An 18,352-nucleotide genomic window follows, 5' to 3' on the forward strand; every position below is an offset into this window, starting at 1 on the left:
AGAAGTTCCCCCTAATGTTCCCTCAAACCTTTCCCCTTTCACCCTAAAGCCATGTCCTCTTGTATTTATCTCTCCTAATCTAAGTGGAAAGAGCCTATTCACACTTACTCTGTCTATACCCCTCATAATTTTGTAAACCTCTATCAAGTCTCCCCTCATTCTCTACGCTCCAAGGAATAAAGTCCTAACCTGTTCAATCTTTCCCTGTAACTCAACTCCTGAAGACCTGGCAACATCATAGTAAATCTTCTCTGCACTCTTTCAATCTTACTGATATCCTTCCTATAGTTAGGTGACCAGAACTGTACACAATACTCCAAATTTGGCCTCACCAATGTCTTATACAACCTCCCCATAACATTCCAACTCCTATACTCAATACTTTGATTTATGAATGCCAGGATGCCAAAAGCCTTCTTTATAACCCTGTATACCTGTGTCTTTTTGTTTTCTTTACTAATCCTAAAATTAAGATTCATAAATATAACTCCTTTAGTCGTCTGCAGTGTGTTGTCTGCTATTCGGTGGCACTGAGTTGTAACAGGGTAGCAAATGACACAGCATCCACACAAACCGGAGTTTGGGGTGGGAGAGCCACCTCAGGCAGGAATGAAGAGTCTTCCCGAGACTTATGCAGCCAGGGAAACCGGGGGGTTTCATTGTTTGTGGGTGTGGTGGGGGTGGGGGGGAGGTCTGTGGTGATCAGTGTGTGGGAAGGTGTCTTTGGAGGACAAAGTGTATGGGGGTGAGTGATGAGGGATGTGCTGGTGCCCACCCACCTGCCACATCCAGGTCCACTCTGTAGTGTATCAGGTGGGTGTGCAGGTTGCCCAGCAGATTCTGCTGGACCCTGTTGCCATAGTTGAGCCCCTCAGGAGTGAAGAAGGAAGAGTGGATGTAGCCCGTGGCGTGGACCTTGACCTCCAGCACCCCGTTCTGATGGAAGATGAAGTCCCAGATATAGTCGTAGTTGTCGACGGTGGACGTGGTTCTCAGCAGCAGTACCTGACCCTCCACTCCAGCGTAGAAGTTGTAGCCTCCGTTGTAGTTATTGTTGAAATGCCTGCGGAGGGGGATCCCAGTGGGAAACTCGAATATGCACAGGGCGTTCCTGTAGCGTACAGGTTGGTCACTGTCGAAGAAGTGGTAGGTGTCCATGTAGGTGGCGAACTCTGGGCAGTCGATGCCCTTTGCCAGTTCGTATCCCATCACCCCCATTCCCCAGCCTGCATCTATGTACTTGGTCTGCATGGTGGCAGGGCTGTGGCCAGAGTAGAAGGCAACAGCTTCCTGCGGGCTGATCTCATAGGCGATGGGCTCACCATTGAACTGGATGTCGAAGAGCTGGATGCCCGTGGATGAACGGACTCGGAAGGCAAAGCTCCAGCCTCCGTAAAGGACCAAGTTCCCCTTCACCCAGTACCTCTGGCCGTGTGGCTGCCAGGCCTGGGGCCCACGGGTACTGGTTTCGGTTTGAAAGTGTCCGCGAGGACGGTAGGAGGAGAAGAGGTTCTCCTTGTGGAGTTCGGGCAGTTTGACCGTAGCCACCAGTCCTCTGTTGTACTTCTCCACCAATTGTTCCATGCTGTCAAAGTACTGGCCATTGTACCAGACCTTCTCCACGGCCCAGAGCCTGGGGTCAGTACTCTTGTGGTTGAGCAGGATCTCCAAGCCAATCGGATGGATGAAGAAAGCGTCCACATCTCGCTGGATAATGAACCAGGACTTTCTGTCCCCTGACCTCTCCCCTCTGGGGGCCACGTCCGTAAAGGTCAGGCAGAGGTCAGTGCAGTTGTGGAACCAGGCGCCGCTGATCTCCCTCAGCAGTGGGGTGGCCACCTTGGTAACCTGGGCCAGCTTCCTGTACAGGAGCTTGTACTCGACCGATGTGGTGGGTCGGGACGAGAACTTGATGGAGCTGCTGCCTTTTGGCCTGGCAGGGTGGTGATACCGGGGCAGAGGCAGTGGGCCCACCACGTACTCAGTGACTCTGGGGACTGGCTCGGCACCAAAGAAGACCACCACCCTGGCCTCGCGTTTTGGGGGACAGATGTATCCCTGCAGGAAATGGAGCACCTGCTGCTTTTTGGGGGGCTGCAGCTCGATGAGGAAGATGTAGTTTTTCCTGAGCGTCAGTGTTCTGGCAGATGAGAGGTTGAGATGCTTATGAGATAGCAGATAGTTCCTCACTGCCCGTATCTCGGTGACACTGAGGTCAGCGAACACAGAGGCACGGCGATAGTACTGGAGGGAGTGTGGAGGTGAGCTGGCTTCGCCCCACAGTGCCAGGCCCAGGGAGAGCCACAGCAGCATCACTGTGCCCAACATTGCCCCTCAGCTGGTACTGAAGATCACTTGTTACTCGTCTTCTCACAGCAGAGGCTGCAGGGGGAAGGCAACAAGTTAGTACGCCATTTTATTTTATAGGGGGAGGGGGTAAGGTCTACACAGGAGAGCATTGTACATTTCAGAATTTCTCTTCATCCCCGAGTCCATACCAACAATTACCTTACCCACCCACTCCCGCCATTCTCCACACATTCCCATCACCTCCACCCAGATTTCATCTTTACCCACACGGAGTATGATTTACAGCGGTTACCCACCGACCTGCACTGCATCCAGTGAAAGGAAAGCAGAACATCCAGGAGAAGTCCATGCGGCCACTGGGAGATTGTGCAAACTTGCACAGGGCAGTGCCAGAGTTTGGGATCAAACCCCAATTTTTCTCACCTCTGGCATGGTAAATATTGCCACTGGGTTTTGGAGTCAGAGTTGTATGGAATTGTAATGGACTATTCAGTCTACTGAGTTTACTAAAGAACTTGTCATTGACTTCACAAAGAACGTGCAGTGCACATGTTCTTGTCTGTATCAACAGTGTTGAGGTCGAAGGCGTTGAGAGATTCAAGATTCTCGGTGCGAACATCACCAATAAAATGTCCTCATCCAACCAGATCGATGCTACAGCCAAGAAAGCTCACCAATGGTTCTACTTCCTCAGGAGGCAAAGGAAATTGGCTTGTTCCCTTTGATCCTCAGCAATTTTGTTCACTACACCATAGAAAGCATCCTATCTGGATGCATCACAGATTGGTATGGGAACACTTTTTCCTGTCTTGGTCAAGTAGCCAGCATAATGAAAGACTCCACTAATTATTGACATTCATCAATGGAAACATCTCAACAGTGACCCTGGTGTGTCATCTCAGGATCTGATATGTTTTAATAAGAATGTCTTGATGAACTTAAGACAGTACAGCACAGATACAACATGATATCAAATTAAACTAATCCCTTTTATCTGCACATGATCCACATCCCTCCAATCCTGTACATTCATGTGTTTCCTAAAAGCCCCTTAAATGCTTTTTTACTATCTGTACCCATCAGCACCCCTGGCAGCACATTTCAGGCACCCATCATTCTCTGTGTCGAGAAAACTTGCCCCACAAATCTCCTTTGAGTGTACACCCACTCACCTTAAATATATGTCCTCCAGTATTAGCTATAGGTGACTTTAAACTAGAATGGTTGGGGGGTGGGAATCAAATTAAAGAAGCTAGGCGTGAGGAGGTTAGTTCACAACAGGGGGATGGGAACCAGTGCAGAGAGACAGAGGGGTGTAAAGTGAGGGTAGAAGCAAAAAGTACTAAGGAGAAAAGTAAAAGTGGCAGGCCGACAAATCCAGGGCAAGCATTAAAAAGGGCCACCTTTCAACATAATTGTATAAGGGCTAAGAGAGTTGTAAAAGAGCGCCTGAAGGCTTTGTGTGTCAATGCAAGGAGCATTCGTAATAAGGTGGATGAATTGAAAGTGCAGATTGTTATTAATGATTATGATATAGTTGGGATCACAGAGACATGGCTCCAGGGTGACCAAGGATGGGAGCTCAACGTTCAGGGATATTCAATATTCAGGAGGGATAGACATGAAAGAAAAGGAGGTGGGGTGGCGTTGCTGGTTAAAGATGAGATTAACGCAATAGAAAGGAAGGACATAAGCCGGGAAGATGTGGAATCGATATGGGTAGAGCTGCGTAACACTAAGGGGCAGAAGACGCTGGTGGGAGTTGTGTACAGGCCACCTAACAGTAGTAGTGAGGTCGGAGATGGTATTAAACAGGAAATTAGAAATGTGTGCAATAAAGGAACAGCAGTTATAATGGTGACTTCAATCTGCATGTAGATTGGGTGAACCAAATTGGTAAAGGTGCTGAGGAAGAGGATTTCTTGGAATGTATGCGGGATGGTTTTTTGAACCAACATGTCGAGGAACCAACTAGAGAGCAGACTATTCTGGACTGGGTTTTGAGCAATGAGGAAAGGTTAATTAGCAATCTTGTCGTGAGAGGCCCCTTGGGTAAGAGTGACCATAATATGGTGGAATTCTTCATTAAGATGGAGAGTGACATAGTTAATTCAGAAACAAAGGTTCTGAACTTAAAGAGGGGTAACTTTGAAGCTATGAGACGTGAATTAGCTAAGATAGACTGGCAAATGACACTTAAAGGATTGACGGTGGACATGCAATGGCAAGCATTTAAAGGTTGCATGGATGAACTACAACAATTGTTCATCCCAGTTTGGCAAAAGAATAAATCAAGGAAGGTAGTGCACCCGTGGCTGACAAGAGAAATTAGGGATAGTATCAATTCCAAAGAAGAAGCAAACAAATTAGCCAGAGAAAGTGGCTCACCTGAGGACTGGGAGAAATTCAGAGTTCAGCAGAGGAGGACAAAGGCCTTAATTAGGAAGTTGAAAAAAGATTATGAGAGAAAACTGGCAGGGAACATAAAAACGGACTGTAAAAGCTTTTATAGATATGTAAAAAGGAAAAGACTGGTAAAGACAAATGTAGGTCCCCTGCAGACAGAAACAGGTGAATTGATTATGGGGAGCAAGGACATGGCAGACCAATTGAATAATTACTTTGGTTCTGTCTTCACTAAGGAGGACATAAATAATCTTCCAGAAATAGTAGGGGACAGAGGGTCCAGTGAGATGGAGGAACTGAGTGAAATACATGTTAGTAGGGAAGTGGTGTTAGGTAAATTGAAGGGATTAAAGGCAGATAAATCCCCAGGGCCAGATGGTCTGCATCCCAGAGTGCTTAAGGAAGTAGCCCAAGAAATAGTGGATGCATTAGTGATAATCTTTCAAAACTCGTTAGATTCTGGACTAGTTCCTGAGGATTGGAGGGTGGCTAATGTAACTCCACTTTTTAAAAAAGGAGGGAGAGAGAAACCGGGGAATTATAGACCTAACGTCGGTGGTGGGGAAACTGCTGGAGTCAGTTATCAAGGATGTGATAACAGCACATTTGGAAAGCGGTGAAATGATCGAACAAAGTCAGCATGGATTTGTGAAAGGAAAATCATGTCTGACGAATCTCATAGAATTTTTTGAGGATGTAACTAGTAGAGTGGATAGGGGAGAACCAGTGGATGTGGTATATTTGGATTTTCAAAAGGCTTTTGACAAGGTCCCACACAGGAGATTAGTGTGCAAACTTGGCACACGGTATTGGGGGTAAGGTATTGGTGTGGGTGGAGAATTGGTTAGCAGACAGGAAGCAAAGAGTGGGAATAAACGGGACCTTTTCATGAATGGCAGGCGGTGACTAGTGGGGTACCGCAAGGCTCAGTGCTGGGACCCCAGTTGCTTACAATATATATTAATGACTTGGATGAGGGAATTAAATGCAGCATCTCCAAGTTTGCGGATGACACGAAGCTGGGTGGCAGTGTTAGCTGTGAGGAGGATGCTAAGAGGATGCAGGGTAACTTGTATAGGTTGGGTGAGTGGGCAAATTCATGGCAGATGCAATTTAATGTGGATAAATGTGAAGTTATCCACTTTGGTGGCAAAAATAGGAAAACAGATTATTATCTGAATGGTGGCTGATTAGGAAAAGGGGAGGTGCAATGAGACCTGGGTGTCATTATACACCAGTCATTGAAAGTGGGCATGCAGGTACAGCAGGCGGTGAAAAAAGCGAATGGTATGCTGGCATTTATAGCGAGAGGATTCGAGTACAGGAGCAGGGAGGTACTATTGCAGTTGTACAAGGCCTTGGTGAGACCACACCTGGAGTATTGTGTGCAGTTTTGGTCCCCTAATCTGAGGAAAGACATCTTTGCCATAGAGGGAGTACAAAGAAGGTTCACCAGATTGATTCCTGGGATGGCAGGACTTTCATATGAAGAAAGACTGGATGAACTGGGCTTGTACTCGTTGGAATTTAGAAGATTGAGGGGGGATCTGATTGAAACGTATAAGATCCTAAAGGGATTGGACAGGCTAGATGCAGGAAGATTGTTCCCAATGTTGGGGAAGTCCAGAACGAGGGGCCACAGTTTGAGGATAGAGGGGAAGCCTTTTAGGACCGAGATTAGGAAAAACTTCTTCACACAGAGAGTGGTGAATCTGTGGAATTCTCTGCCACAGGAAACAGTTGAGGCCAGTTCATTGGCTATATTTAAGAGGGAGTTAGATATGGCCCTTGTGGCTACGGGGATCAGGGGGTATGGAGGGAAGGCTGGGGCAGGGTTCTGAGTTGGATGATCAGCCATGATCATAATAAATGGCGGTGCAGGCTCGAAGGGCCGAATGGCCTACTCCTGCACCTATTTTCTATGTTTCTATGTTTCTATTTCACTTTGGAGAAAAGATTCTTACTGCCTCCCTTGTCTACACCTTTCATAATCTTATAAACCTCTAACAAGTCTCCACTGAGCCTATGACACCGCAGTAAAAAACAACCCAACTTTGTTCAACTTCTCCTTATTGCTCATATTCTCGAATCCAGGCAGCATCCTGACTTCCATTGTCATTCCGTTGACAGAATCCACCATCAGGAACCCCCACCATCCAGGAAATGCTCTTTTCTCACTGCTGCCATCTGGAAGAAGGTACAAGAGGATTCCTAACTACAAGATCACTCCCCAGCCTTCTCCCTATAACCTTTAATGCCATGTTTAATCAAGAACCTATCAAGCTCTGCCTTAAATATACTAACAACCTAGCCTGTGGTAATAAATTCCACAAATTCACTACTCTCTGTCCAAAGAAATTTCTCTGCATCTCTGTTTTAAATGGATGCCTCTCTATCCTGAGGCTGTGACCTCGTCCTAGACTCCCTCTCCATGGGAGACATCCCTTCCACATCTACTCTGTCTAGGCCTTTCAACATTTGAGGGGTTTCAATGAGATCCTCCTCATCCTCCTAAATTCCAGCGAGTACAGACCCAGAGCCAATAAATGCTCTTTGTATGATAACCCTTTCATTAGTGGAACCATCCTTGTGAATCTCCTCTGAACCCTCTCCAATGCCAGCACACCTTTTCTTAGATGAGTCCTAAACTGTTCACAATACTTGAGGTGAGGCCTCACCAGTGCCTTATAAAGCCTCAGCATCACATCCCTGCTCTTGTATTCTGGACCTCCTGAAATGAATGCTAATATTGCATTTACCTTCCTCACCACCGACTCTACCTGCAAGTTAATGTTTAGAGTATTCTGCACAAGGACTCCCAAGTCCCTTTGCAATTCAGATTTTTGGATTTTCTCCCCGTTTAGAAAATAGTCTGCATATTTATTTCTATTACCAAAGTGCATGACCATGCATTTTCCAACATTGTATTCTATTAGCCACTCTCTTGCCCATTCTCCTAATCTGTCTATGTCCTTCTACAGCCTACCTGTTTTCTCAACACTACTTACACCTCCACCAATCTTTGTGTCACCTGTAAACTTGACAACAAAGCCATCTATTCCATCGTCTAAATTATTGATGTACAGCATAAAAAGAAGCGGTCTCAACACCGACCCCTGTGGAACACCACTAATTACATGAAAACTTGTATGATCTTCTGTAGCGGTTGGTGTTGGGGCTGCTTCCTGTCACATTATAATGAGTTGGGTGATGGAATTGATGGCTTTTTGGCCAAGTTTGCAGATGATACGAAGATAGGTAGAGGGGCAGGTAGTGTTATGGAAGCCAGGAGTCTGCAGAAGTACTTGGACAGATTGGCATAGAAGTGGCAGATAGGGAGTGTAGGGAAATGTGCGGTCATGCATTTGGTAGAAGGAATAAAGGCTACTTGCCTCCTGCAACTTCAGGGTGACTACTTCCCTGTAACTGATCAATTATCTCCTCACTCTCCCTTACAAGCCAAAGCTTGTCCAGCTGCTGCTCCAGATCCCTAGTACGGTCTTCAAGGAACTGCAGCTGGATGCACCTCATGCACTTGTAGTTCCTTTGGAGACGCTGGGTCTCCCAGGACTCCAAAATCGGCATGAAAAACACACAGCAGCCATTTACTACACTAGGTACAGTAAGAGAAAAAAAAAGAACCTTAACAGAAACTTACCCAGAGCCAATGCTTCTTTCAAGCCTGACACTCCTCCTCCTACCCCCACTGGCCTACTCACAACAATGCCATTCTGCTGTACTTTTAAACAAGCATCACCAACCTGAGAAAATCCTCATTGCTGTGGCCTACTCGTGCTGCTGATTGGGCTGTCAGATTGAGCTTGAACGCCCGTGAGGATCTCCTTTTAAAAAAGCATCACCAGCCTCCCAGAAACCTCGTTGCTGTAGCCTGCTCCTGCCACTGACTGGACTGCTGGAACATATTTAAAACTCGCAGAGGATTTCCACCTTATAAAAGATTTCCAAATTGCAAATGATTTCTAAAACACAAAGGATTTCCAAAATACATGTACAATTCCTATAAGCAAAAAAGACATACCAACAAGTTTCAGATGAACAAGTCGTCCTTCACAGAAATTGAAGGGAGGAATGGACTCTGGTCACCCCATCTTTCTGACATTCCTCTTGTTGTTCCTTGACCATTCCTAACAAGCCTGACTGTTTTCTTAAATTTATACTGTTTTTCTGTCACTTGGGTGACTTCACACATGAATGATACTTTTTGAGATACCTTTTCACTCAGATGGCCTAACAGCTTCTGGGGACTGAGGTCCCAGACACCCAAAATTCATGCTGTGAATAATAATTCTCTGAGTACACAAATGTTTTTTCCAGCTGTGGATAGATCAGCTATTTGACGTGCTAAGTGATAGTATCAATCTGGTCTGCAAACTTCCTTGGTCTTTGCTTGGCTGCGCAGGAGTGGTAAGTATTGGCATCAGAGGCCTTCTGAAGGCCAGAGTGGGAATATAAAAGGAGCAGAACAGATTTGTGTAAACCTGCTCTTTTTTCAGCCGCATAGGCATGGCAATTGTCAGCATCAGAAGCTTAAACTAATCACCATTATCACAGTGTGCTAATGATAGAGTGGGAAGGCTTTAGCTTAACAGGCTTCGGCAAGAACAGGTGCAGGCACAGAGAAGAAGAGGTAAGCCTTTTTTTTTAGTACTGGATAGAAACATAGAAACATGGAAAATAGATGCAGGAGTAGGCCATTCGGCCCTTCGAGCCTGCACCGCCATTTATTATGATCATGGCTGATCATCCAACTCAGAACCCTGCACCAGCCTTCCCTCCATACCCCCTGATCCCTGTAGCCACAAGGGCCATATCTAACTCCCTCTTAAATATAGCCAATGAACTGGCCTCAACTGTTTCCTGTGGCAGAGAATTCCACAGATTCACCACTCTCTGTGTGAAGAAGTTTTTCCTAATCTCAGTCCTAAAAGGCTTCCCCCTTGTCCTCAAACTGTGACCCCTCGTTCTGGACTTCCTCAACATCGGGAACAATCTTCCTGCATCTAGCCTGTCCAATCCCTTTAGGATTTTATACATTTCAATCAGATCCCCCCTCAATCTTCTAAATTCCAACGAGTACAAGCCTAGTTCATCCAGTCTTTCTTCATATGAAAGTCCTGCCATCCCAGGAATCAATCTGGTGAACCTTCTTTGTACTCCCTCTATGGCAAGGATGTCTTTCCTCAGATTAGGGGACCAAAACTGCACACAATACTCCAGGTGTGGTCTCACCAAGACCGTGTACAACTGCAGTACTACCTCCCTGCTCCTGTACTCGAATCCTCTCGCTATAAATGCCAGCATACCATTCGCCTTTTTCACCGCCTGCTGTACCTGCATGCCCACTTTCAATGACTGGTGTATAATGACACCCAGGTCTCGTGTTGCACCTCCCCTTTTCCTAATCGAACACCATTCAGATAATAATCTGTTTTCCTATTTTTGCCACCAAAGTGGATAACTTCACATTTATCCACATTAAATTGCATCTGCCATGAATTTGCCCACTCACCCAACCTATCCAAGTTACCCTGCATCCTCTTAGCATCCTCCTCACAGCTAACACTGCCACCCAGCTTCGTGTCATCTGCAAACTTGGAGATGCCGCATTTAATTCCCTCATCCAAGTCATTAATATATATTGTAAACAACTGGGGTCCCAGCACTGAGCCTTGCGGTACCCCACTAGTCACCGCCTGCCATTCTGAAAAGGTCCCGTTTATTCCCACTCTTTGCTTCCTGTCTGCTAACCAATTCTCCACCCACACCAATACCTTACCCCCAATACCGTGTGCTTTAAGTTTGCACACTAATCTCCTGTGTGGGACCTTGTCAAAAGCCTTTTGAAAATCCAAATATACCACATCCACTGGTTCTCCCCTATCCACTCTACTAGTTACATCCTCAAAAAATTCTATGAGATTCATCAGACATGATTTTCCTTTCACAAATCCATGCTGACTTTGTCCGATGATTTCACCGCTTTCCAAATGTGCTGTTATCACATCTTTGATAACTGACTCCAGCAGTTTCCCCACCACCGACGTTAGGCTAACCGGTCTATAATTCCCCGGTTTCTCTTTCCCTCCTTTTTTAAAAAGAGGGGTTACATTAGCCACCCTCCAATCCTCAGGAACTAGTCCAGAATCTAACGAGTTTTGAAAAATTATCACTAATAATGCATCCACTATTTCTTGGGCTACTTCCTTAAGCACTCTGGGATGCAGACCATCTGGCCCTGGGGATTTATCTGCCTTTAATCCCTTCAATTTACCTAACACCACTACCCTACTAACATGTATTTCGCTCAGTTCCTCCATCTCACTGGACCCTCTGTCCCCTACTATTTCTGGAAGATTATTTATGTCCTCCTTAGTGAAGACAGAACCAAAGTAATTATTCAATTGGTCTGCCATGTCCTTGCTCCCCATAATCAATTCACCTGTTTCTGTCTGTAGGGGACCTACATTTGTCTTTACCAGTCTTTTCCTTTTTACATATCTATAAAAGCTTTTACAGTCCGTTTTTATGTTCCCTGCCAGTTTTCTCTCATAATCTTTTTTCCCCTTCCTAATTAAGGCCTTTGTCCTCCTCTGCTGAACTCTGAATTTCTCCCAGTCCTCAGGTGAGCCACTTTTTCTGGCTAATTTGTATGCTTCTTCTTTGGAATTGATACTATCCCTAATTTCTCTTGTCAGCCACGGGTGCACTACCTTCCTTGATTTATTCTTTTGCCAAACTGGGATGAACAATTGTTGTAGTTCATCCATGCAATCTTTAAATGCTTGGCATTGCATATCCACCGTCAATTCTTTAAGTGTCATTTGCCAGTCTATCTTAGCTAATTCACATCTCATACCTTCAAAGTTACCCCTCTTTAAGTTCAGAACCTTTGTTTCTGAATTAACTATGTCACTCTCCATCTTAATGAAGAATTCCACCATATTATGGTCACTCTTACCCAAGGGGCCTCTCACGACAAGATTGCTAATTAACCCTTCCTCATTGCTCAAAACCCAGTCTAGAATAGCCTGCTCTCTAGTTGGTTCCTCGACATGTTGGTTCAAAAAACCATCCCGCATACATTCCAAGAAATCCTCTTCCTCAGCACCTTTACCAATTTGGTTCACCCAATCTACATGTAGCTTGAAGTCACCCATTATAACTGCTGTTCCTTTATTGCACACATTTCTAATTTCCTGTTTAATACCATCTCCGACCTCACTACTACTGTTAGGTGGCCTGTACACAACTCCCACCAGCGTTTTCTGCCCCTTAGTGTTATGCAGCTCTACCCATATTGATTCCACATCTTCCCGGCTTATGTCCTTCCTTTCTATTGCGTTAATCTCATCTTTAACCAGCAACGCCACCCCACCTCCTTTTCTTTCATGTCTATCCCTCCTGAATATTGAATATCCCTGAACGTTGAGCTCCCATCCTTGGTCACCCTGGAGCCATGTCTCTGTGATCCCAACTATATCATAATCATTAATAACAATCTGCAGTTGCAATTCGTCCACCTTGTTACGAATGCTCCTGGCATTGACACACAAAGCCTTCAGGCGCTCTTTTACAACTCTCTTTGCCCTTATACAATTATGTTGAAAAGTGGCCCTTTTTGATGCTTGCCCTGGATTTGTCGGCCCGCCACTTTTACCTTTCTCCTCACTACTTTTTGCTTCTACCCTCACTTTACACTGTCTCTCTGCACTGGTTCCCATCCCCCTGTTGTGAACTAACCTCCTCTCGCCTAGCCTCTTTAATTTGATTCCCACCCCCCAACCATTCTAGTTTAAAGTCACCTCAGTAGCCCTAGCTAATCTCCCTGCCAGGATATTGGTCCCCCTAGGATTCAAGTGTAACCCGTCCTTTTTGTACAGGTCACGCCTGCGCCAAAAGAGGTCCCAATGATCCAAAAACTTGAATCCCTGCCCCCTGCTCCAATCCCTTAGCCACGCATTTATCCTCCACCTCATTGCATTCCTACTCTCACTGTCGCGTGGCACAGGCAGTAATCCCGAGATTACTACCTTTGCAGTCCTTTTTCTCAACTCCCTTCCTTGCTCCCTATATTCTCCTTTCAGGACCTCTTCCCTTTTCCTACCTATGTCATTGGTACCTATATGTACCACGACCTCTGGCTCCTCACCCTCCCACTTCAGGATATCTTGACACAATCAGAAATATCCCGGACCCTGGCACCAGGGAGGCAAACTACCATCCGGGTCTCTAGACTGCGTCCACCGAATCGCCTATCTGACCCCCTTACTATCGAGTCCCCTATCACAACTGCCCTCCTCTTCCTTTCCCTACCCTTCTGAGCTACAGGGCCTGACTCTGTGCCGGAGGCACGGCCATTGTCGCTTCCCTCGAGTAAGCTGTCCCCCCCAACAGCACTCAAACAAGAGTACCTATTGTTAAGGGGCACAGCCACCGGGGTACTCTCTATTACCTGACTCTTCCTCTTCCCCCTCCTAACCGTGACCCACTTTTCTGCCTCCCGTGGCCCCGGTGTGACCACCTGCCTGTAACTCCTCTCTATCAACTCCTCACTCTCCCTGACCAGACGAAGGTCATCGAGCTGCAGCTCCAGTTCCGTAACGCGGTCCCTTAGGAGCTGCATCTCGATGCACTTGGCACAGATGGAATGCTCCTCTGTAGGATGTGGAATTCCTGATGGTTTCCATGATGACTGCATCTGCAGGAAGTGCACCCAACTTCAGCTCTTGACTGACCAGGACAAAGAGTGGGAGTCGGATGTACTTCGGATCATCCGGGAGGCTCTACACATTATAGATGAGGTTTCTGGCGTGGTGGTCACACCCAAAGTACTGGCTTTGGACAGTAGATGTGCGGCCGTCGGGAGGGGTAAGGGGATTGAGAAATCAGTGCATTCCCCTCAGCAACAAGTATACCTCGTTAGGTACTGCTGAGGGGTGGGGGACGATCTGTCAGGGCACAGCAGCAGCAGCCAGGCTAGCGTCACTGTGGCTGGCTCTGAGGCTCAGCTGGGAAGGGTAAAGTCAGCCGGTGCAGTAGTGATTGGGGACTTGATAGATAGGGGGACAGACAGGAGATTCTGTGACCACAAGAGAGACACCAGGATGGTGTGTTGCCATCTGGGTGCGAGGGCCCAAGATGTATTGGAGCATCTGCAGGATATTCTCAGGGGGAAAGGTGAACAACCGGAGGTTGTGGTGCATATTGGCACCAATGACATAGACAGAAAGGGGCAAGAGGTCCTACATAGTGTTAGGTCCTACTATAGAGTTAGGAAAGAGGCAGAAGAGAAGGACCTCCAAGGTAGTAATCTCCAGATGAATCCCTGTGCATGAGCTAATGCAGGTAGGAATGGGATGAATGAGTGGCTGAGGAGATTGTGGGGGGGGGGGGGTGGGTTTTAATTTCTTGGATCATTAAAGCCTTTTTCTGTGGAAAGGCGTGACCTCTACAAGAGATATGGTTGCACCTGAACTGGAGGGGAGCCAATATCCTGGGCGGGAAGTTTGCTAATGCTACTCGGGATGGTTTAAACTAGTTTTGCAGGGGACTGGGAAATGGAGCACCAGGTCAGTAAGCGAATGATCAGACTGGAAGGCAGGTGTCAGGGCAAGTATTGAAAGGCAAAATCGAAATAACAGGTGTGATATGTTGGATAGCTTGGAGTGTGTAGGAGTATTTATGGGTAAAGGAGATGCACTTAGAGCATGGATGGAACCACAATGTTATGACCATTACAAAAGGGGCAGGAATGGGTAATTTATGTTCCAGGTTTTCTAAGAGAAAGAACCTTCACAGTGTTGCTGAGCAGAGAGATCTTGGGGTCCAAGTTCATAGCTCCTAGAAAGTGGCTTCACAGGTTGACAGGCTGGTTAAGAAGGCTCATGGAATACTCGTTTTTGTTAGTCGAAGCATTGAGTTCAGAAGTCAAGAGGTTATGTTGCAACTTTATAAAACTCTGGTTTGGCCGCAACTGGATTATTGCGTACAGGAAGGATGTTGAAGCTTTGGAGAGGCTGAAAAAGAGATTTACCAGGATGTTGCCTGGTTTATATGATTATGAGAGGCATTGATAGAGTAGACAGGGAGTAATTCCCAGGATGGGAATGTCTAACACCAGGGGGCATGCATTGAAGGTGCAAGGGGGTGGGCTCAAAGGGGATATGAGGGCTAAGTGTTTTACTCAGAGTGGTGGATATCTGGAATGCACTGTTTGGAATGGTGGTGGAGGCAAAAACATTTAGAGGTTTTTCAATATGCACATGAATGTGGGGAAGATGGAGGGATATGGACATTGTGCAGGTAGGAGAGATTTGTTTATGGGGGATTTTGATTTACTTTTTAGCTGGTTTGGTGCAACACTGTGAGCTGAAGGGCCTGTTCCTGTGCTGTGCTGTTCTATTCTATGTCCTATGTTTAAATAACTTAGTTTAGTTTAATACCACTCCATTGTCTTACACTGCACCTCTTGAGCATCAGCCTGGTACTGTGGCCCACCAGTCTGTGCTCTGTAGACAGTGCTGTTTGTTTGCAAAGCTGGCCTTTTAACTTCAGACTGATTATTGCTTGCCATTTACATTAAAAACTGAAAACTGGTTCCCAGTTATGACAAGAGGCTGAACAAAGAATATTGGTTGAAAGTTTAACTTACTCAAAAACAGCTCTTTGATCTCTGTGTCAGCTGCTTTGTTAGGAAGCCGAGCCTTTCAGAAAGGCCCCCCACCAGCATTGTAAAGTGAATATCCATCACACTGTTCCTTTGCCTCTGTTCCAGAGTCAGTCCTTTGACCCCAGCTGGATCCTGCTCAATGCCCTCAAAGTTGGCCCTGGTCCAGTTCAGAGCTTCAAACTGTGGACCTGATTTATCTTTCTCCATAATTATATTAAAACTCATAGACACTAAGTGCTCTCCAACTGTCTCTTCAGGTACTGGGCCTGCCTCCTCCGCGAAGAGGCGATCCAGTAATGCTCCTTTCTTAGGAGAGGCCCCTATCGTATGGAAACCCTTCTGTTCTCACAGCATGTGCAACTTCCCGACAAATCTGCTCCACAAGTTCCTGCTGACTATTGGAGTTCTATAATATTGCCCTACTGAGGCGACCCTCCATATTTATAACTTCTGCACAAATGACGTCCTGAGATGAAACTGAGAGAGTGTACCCTCCAAGGACTGACTCTCACTGGGGAAAAACTGGTCTTTCTCTCACTCATACATGCACACTGACCCTCACTGGGGTGATGGGTCTCTCTCTCTCTCTCTCTCACACACACACACACACACACACACACACACACACACACACTGACCCTCACTGGGGTGATGGGTCTCTCTCTGTCACACACACACACACACACACACACACACACTGACCCTCACTGGGGTGATGGGTCTCTCTCTCTCACACACACACACACACACACACACACACACACACACACACACACTGACCCTCACTGGGGTGATGGGTCTCTCTCTCACACACACACACACACACACACACACACTGACCCTCACTGGGGTGATGGGTCTCTCTCTCACACACACACACACACACACACACACACACACACACACTGACCCTCACTGGGGTGATGGGTCTCTCTCTCACACACACACACTGGGGGGACAAGTCTTTCTCACACATACACACTCACACTAGCCGCACACACAGTCTCTCAGATGGACTGTTCCAGGGAGAGTTCTGTGCTCCCTTTCTCCCCCTTCCCCATCACATGGCCATTGTCGTGGGTACACTATTTTGACCATGCACCCAGCTTCACCCTGGGAACACTATACAGCCTGTCCCCGTCACCCCAGAGTACGTACAGCTTGTTAGCTGAGGACTGACCGTAGTTTGCTGCACTCAGTCTCCACAGAGCTGCTCGCAGTGCCTGTCCTGCCTGGTACAGAGCTGGTCCAAAGTGCACAGGACAGCTTGTCCAGGAAACTTGCTTTGCTCTGCCTTGTTGTCGAGTGTTGGGGTGAACGACCAAGAGGGTGGAAAACTGTCCCTGAGAGGGACGTTGTAACTGGGCATGGGCCAGCTGAGTAAACCTCCTCCCGCACCCCCAACCCATACAGTCTCCACCACTCCCCCATCCCCCACAGGTCCCCCCCACCCTCACAGATCTTCCACTCCACCCCATCGGTCACCACCGCTCCCCCATCCCCCACAGGTCCCCCCCTACCCTCACAGATCTTCCACTCCACCCCATCGGTCACCACCGCTCCCCCATCCCCCACAGGTCCCCCCCACCCTCACAGATCTTCCACTCCACCCCATCGGTCACCACCGCTCCCCCCCACCCTCACAGATCTTCCACTTCACCCCATCGGTCACCACCGCTCCCCCATCCCCCACAGGTCCCTCCTACCCTCACAGATCTTCCACTCAACCCCATTGGTCACCACCGCTCCCCCATCCCCCACAGGTCCCTCCTACCCTCACAGATCTTCCACTCCACCCCATCGGTCACCACCGCTCCCCCATCCCCCACAGGTCCCCCCCACCCTCACAGATCTTCCACTCCACCCCATCGGTCACCACCGCTCCCCCATCCCCCACAGGTCCCTCCTACCCTCACAGATCTTCCACTCAACCCCATCGGTCACCACCGCTCCCCCATCCCCCACAGGTCCCTCCCACCCTCACAGATCTTCCACTCAACCCCATTGGTCACCACCGCTCCCCCATCCCCCACAGGTCCCTCCCACCCTCACAGATCTTCCACTCCACCCCATCGGTCACCACCGCTCCCCCATCCCCCACAGGTCCCTCCTACCCTCACAGATCTTCCACTCCACCCCATCGGTCACCACCGCTCCCCCATCCCCCACAGGTCCCCTGCTCTCTACCATGTGGGTCTCACTTCTCCCCTGCCCCGCTCCACAGTGGAGTCTCCACAGAAGTCTCTTCGAAGGGACATTGAACCTGGGTATGGGATCAGAGTATATAGATCCAAACACCCACAAATTCCCACCACCCTCCAACTTCCCTCTCTCTCTACCCTCTCCCCACCTCCACCCCCACCCCTCAATTCTCCCTCCTAATTCACCTCCATCTCTTCCACCTTACTGGCCCTCCCCATCACTCCACCCACCTCTCCCTCCACCTGCGACTGTCCAGAAATTAGGGTGACATTTTCCCTCCCTGGGAGTCAATACAGGGATAAATGAAATTCCACTGACTACCACTGAATAACTCCATGAACTATCTATCTACACATCCACTACTGTCCCTTGGTGACTATCTACTGTATTTACTCCCACCTCAGTGAACACTCCACTCTTGGTCCCATGTGGACTGATTTGGGAACCTTCCCATTGTCACATTAACACTGGGAGTTTTGAGCTGGTCTCATTGGGTGGGGGCAGAGGGGTGGGGATCGGGGTCAAGAACATTGCCCAGATCAAACAGGACTGAGTCCCAGTGTGGTTGAGCTCAGGCACTGTGACTGTTACTGTGGGAGGGGAGTACTGAAGGAGAAGCACACTGTGGGAGGGGTGGTATTGAGGGAGTGTCACACTGTTGGGGGGACAGTACTGAGGGAGCTTCATACTCTGGGAGGACAGTACTGAGGGAGAATCACTCTGTGGGGGGGTGGTATTGAGGGA

The 18,352-nt window shown here is 47.7% G+C and overlaps 1 protein-coding gene across 2 annotated transcripts in view; it reads right to left on the minus strand.

Moving 5' to 3' along the window:
- The window catches only part of LOC134353239 (amiloride-sensitive amine oxidase [copper-containing]-like), a 69,443-nt gene extending 52,733 nt beyond the window's left edge, over positions 1 to 16,710 (minus strand). Inside the window, exons 1-2 of one of the 2 annotated variants that reach the window (XM_063061281.1) lie at positions 16,587 to 16,710; positions 780 to 2,382 (exon numbers count right to left, since the gene is read on the minus strand). In XM_063061281.1, the coding sequence (XP_062917351.1) occupies positions 780 to 2,328 (1,549 nt within the window). In that variant the 5' untranslated portion in view covers positions 2,329 to 2,382; positions 16,587 to 16,710. Of the gene's footprint in view, positions 1 to 779; positions 2,383 to 8,477; positions 8,612 to 16,586 lie in introns of those variants that run through there. The other variant, XM_063061273.1, reaches the window with a different exon arrangement.
- Positions 16,711 to 18,352: the final 1,642 nt, after the last annotated feature.

The sequence above is a fragment of the Mobula hypostoma genome, chromosome 1 (genome assembly GCF_963921235.1).
Source record: "Mobula hypostoma chromosome 1, sMobHyp1.1, whole genome shotgun sequence".
Classification (NCBI taxonomy): domain Eukaryota; kingdom Metazoa; phylum Chordata; class Chondrichthyes; order Myliobatiformes; family Myliobatidae; genus Mobula; species Mobula hypostoma.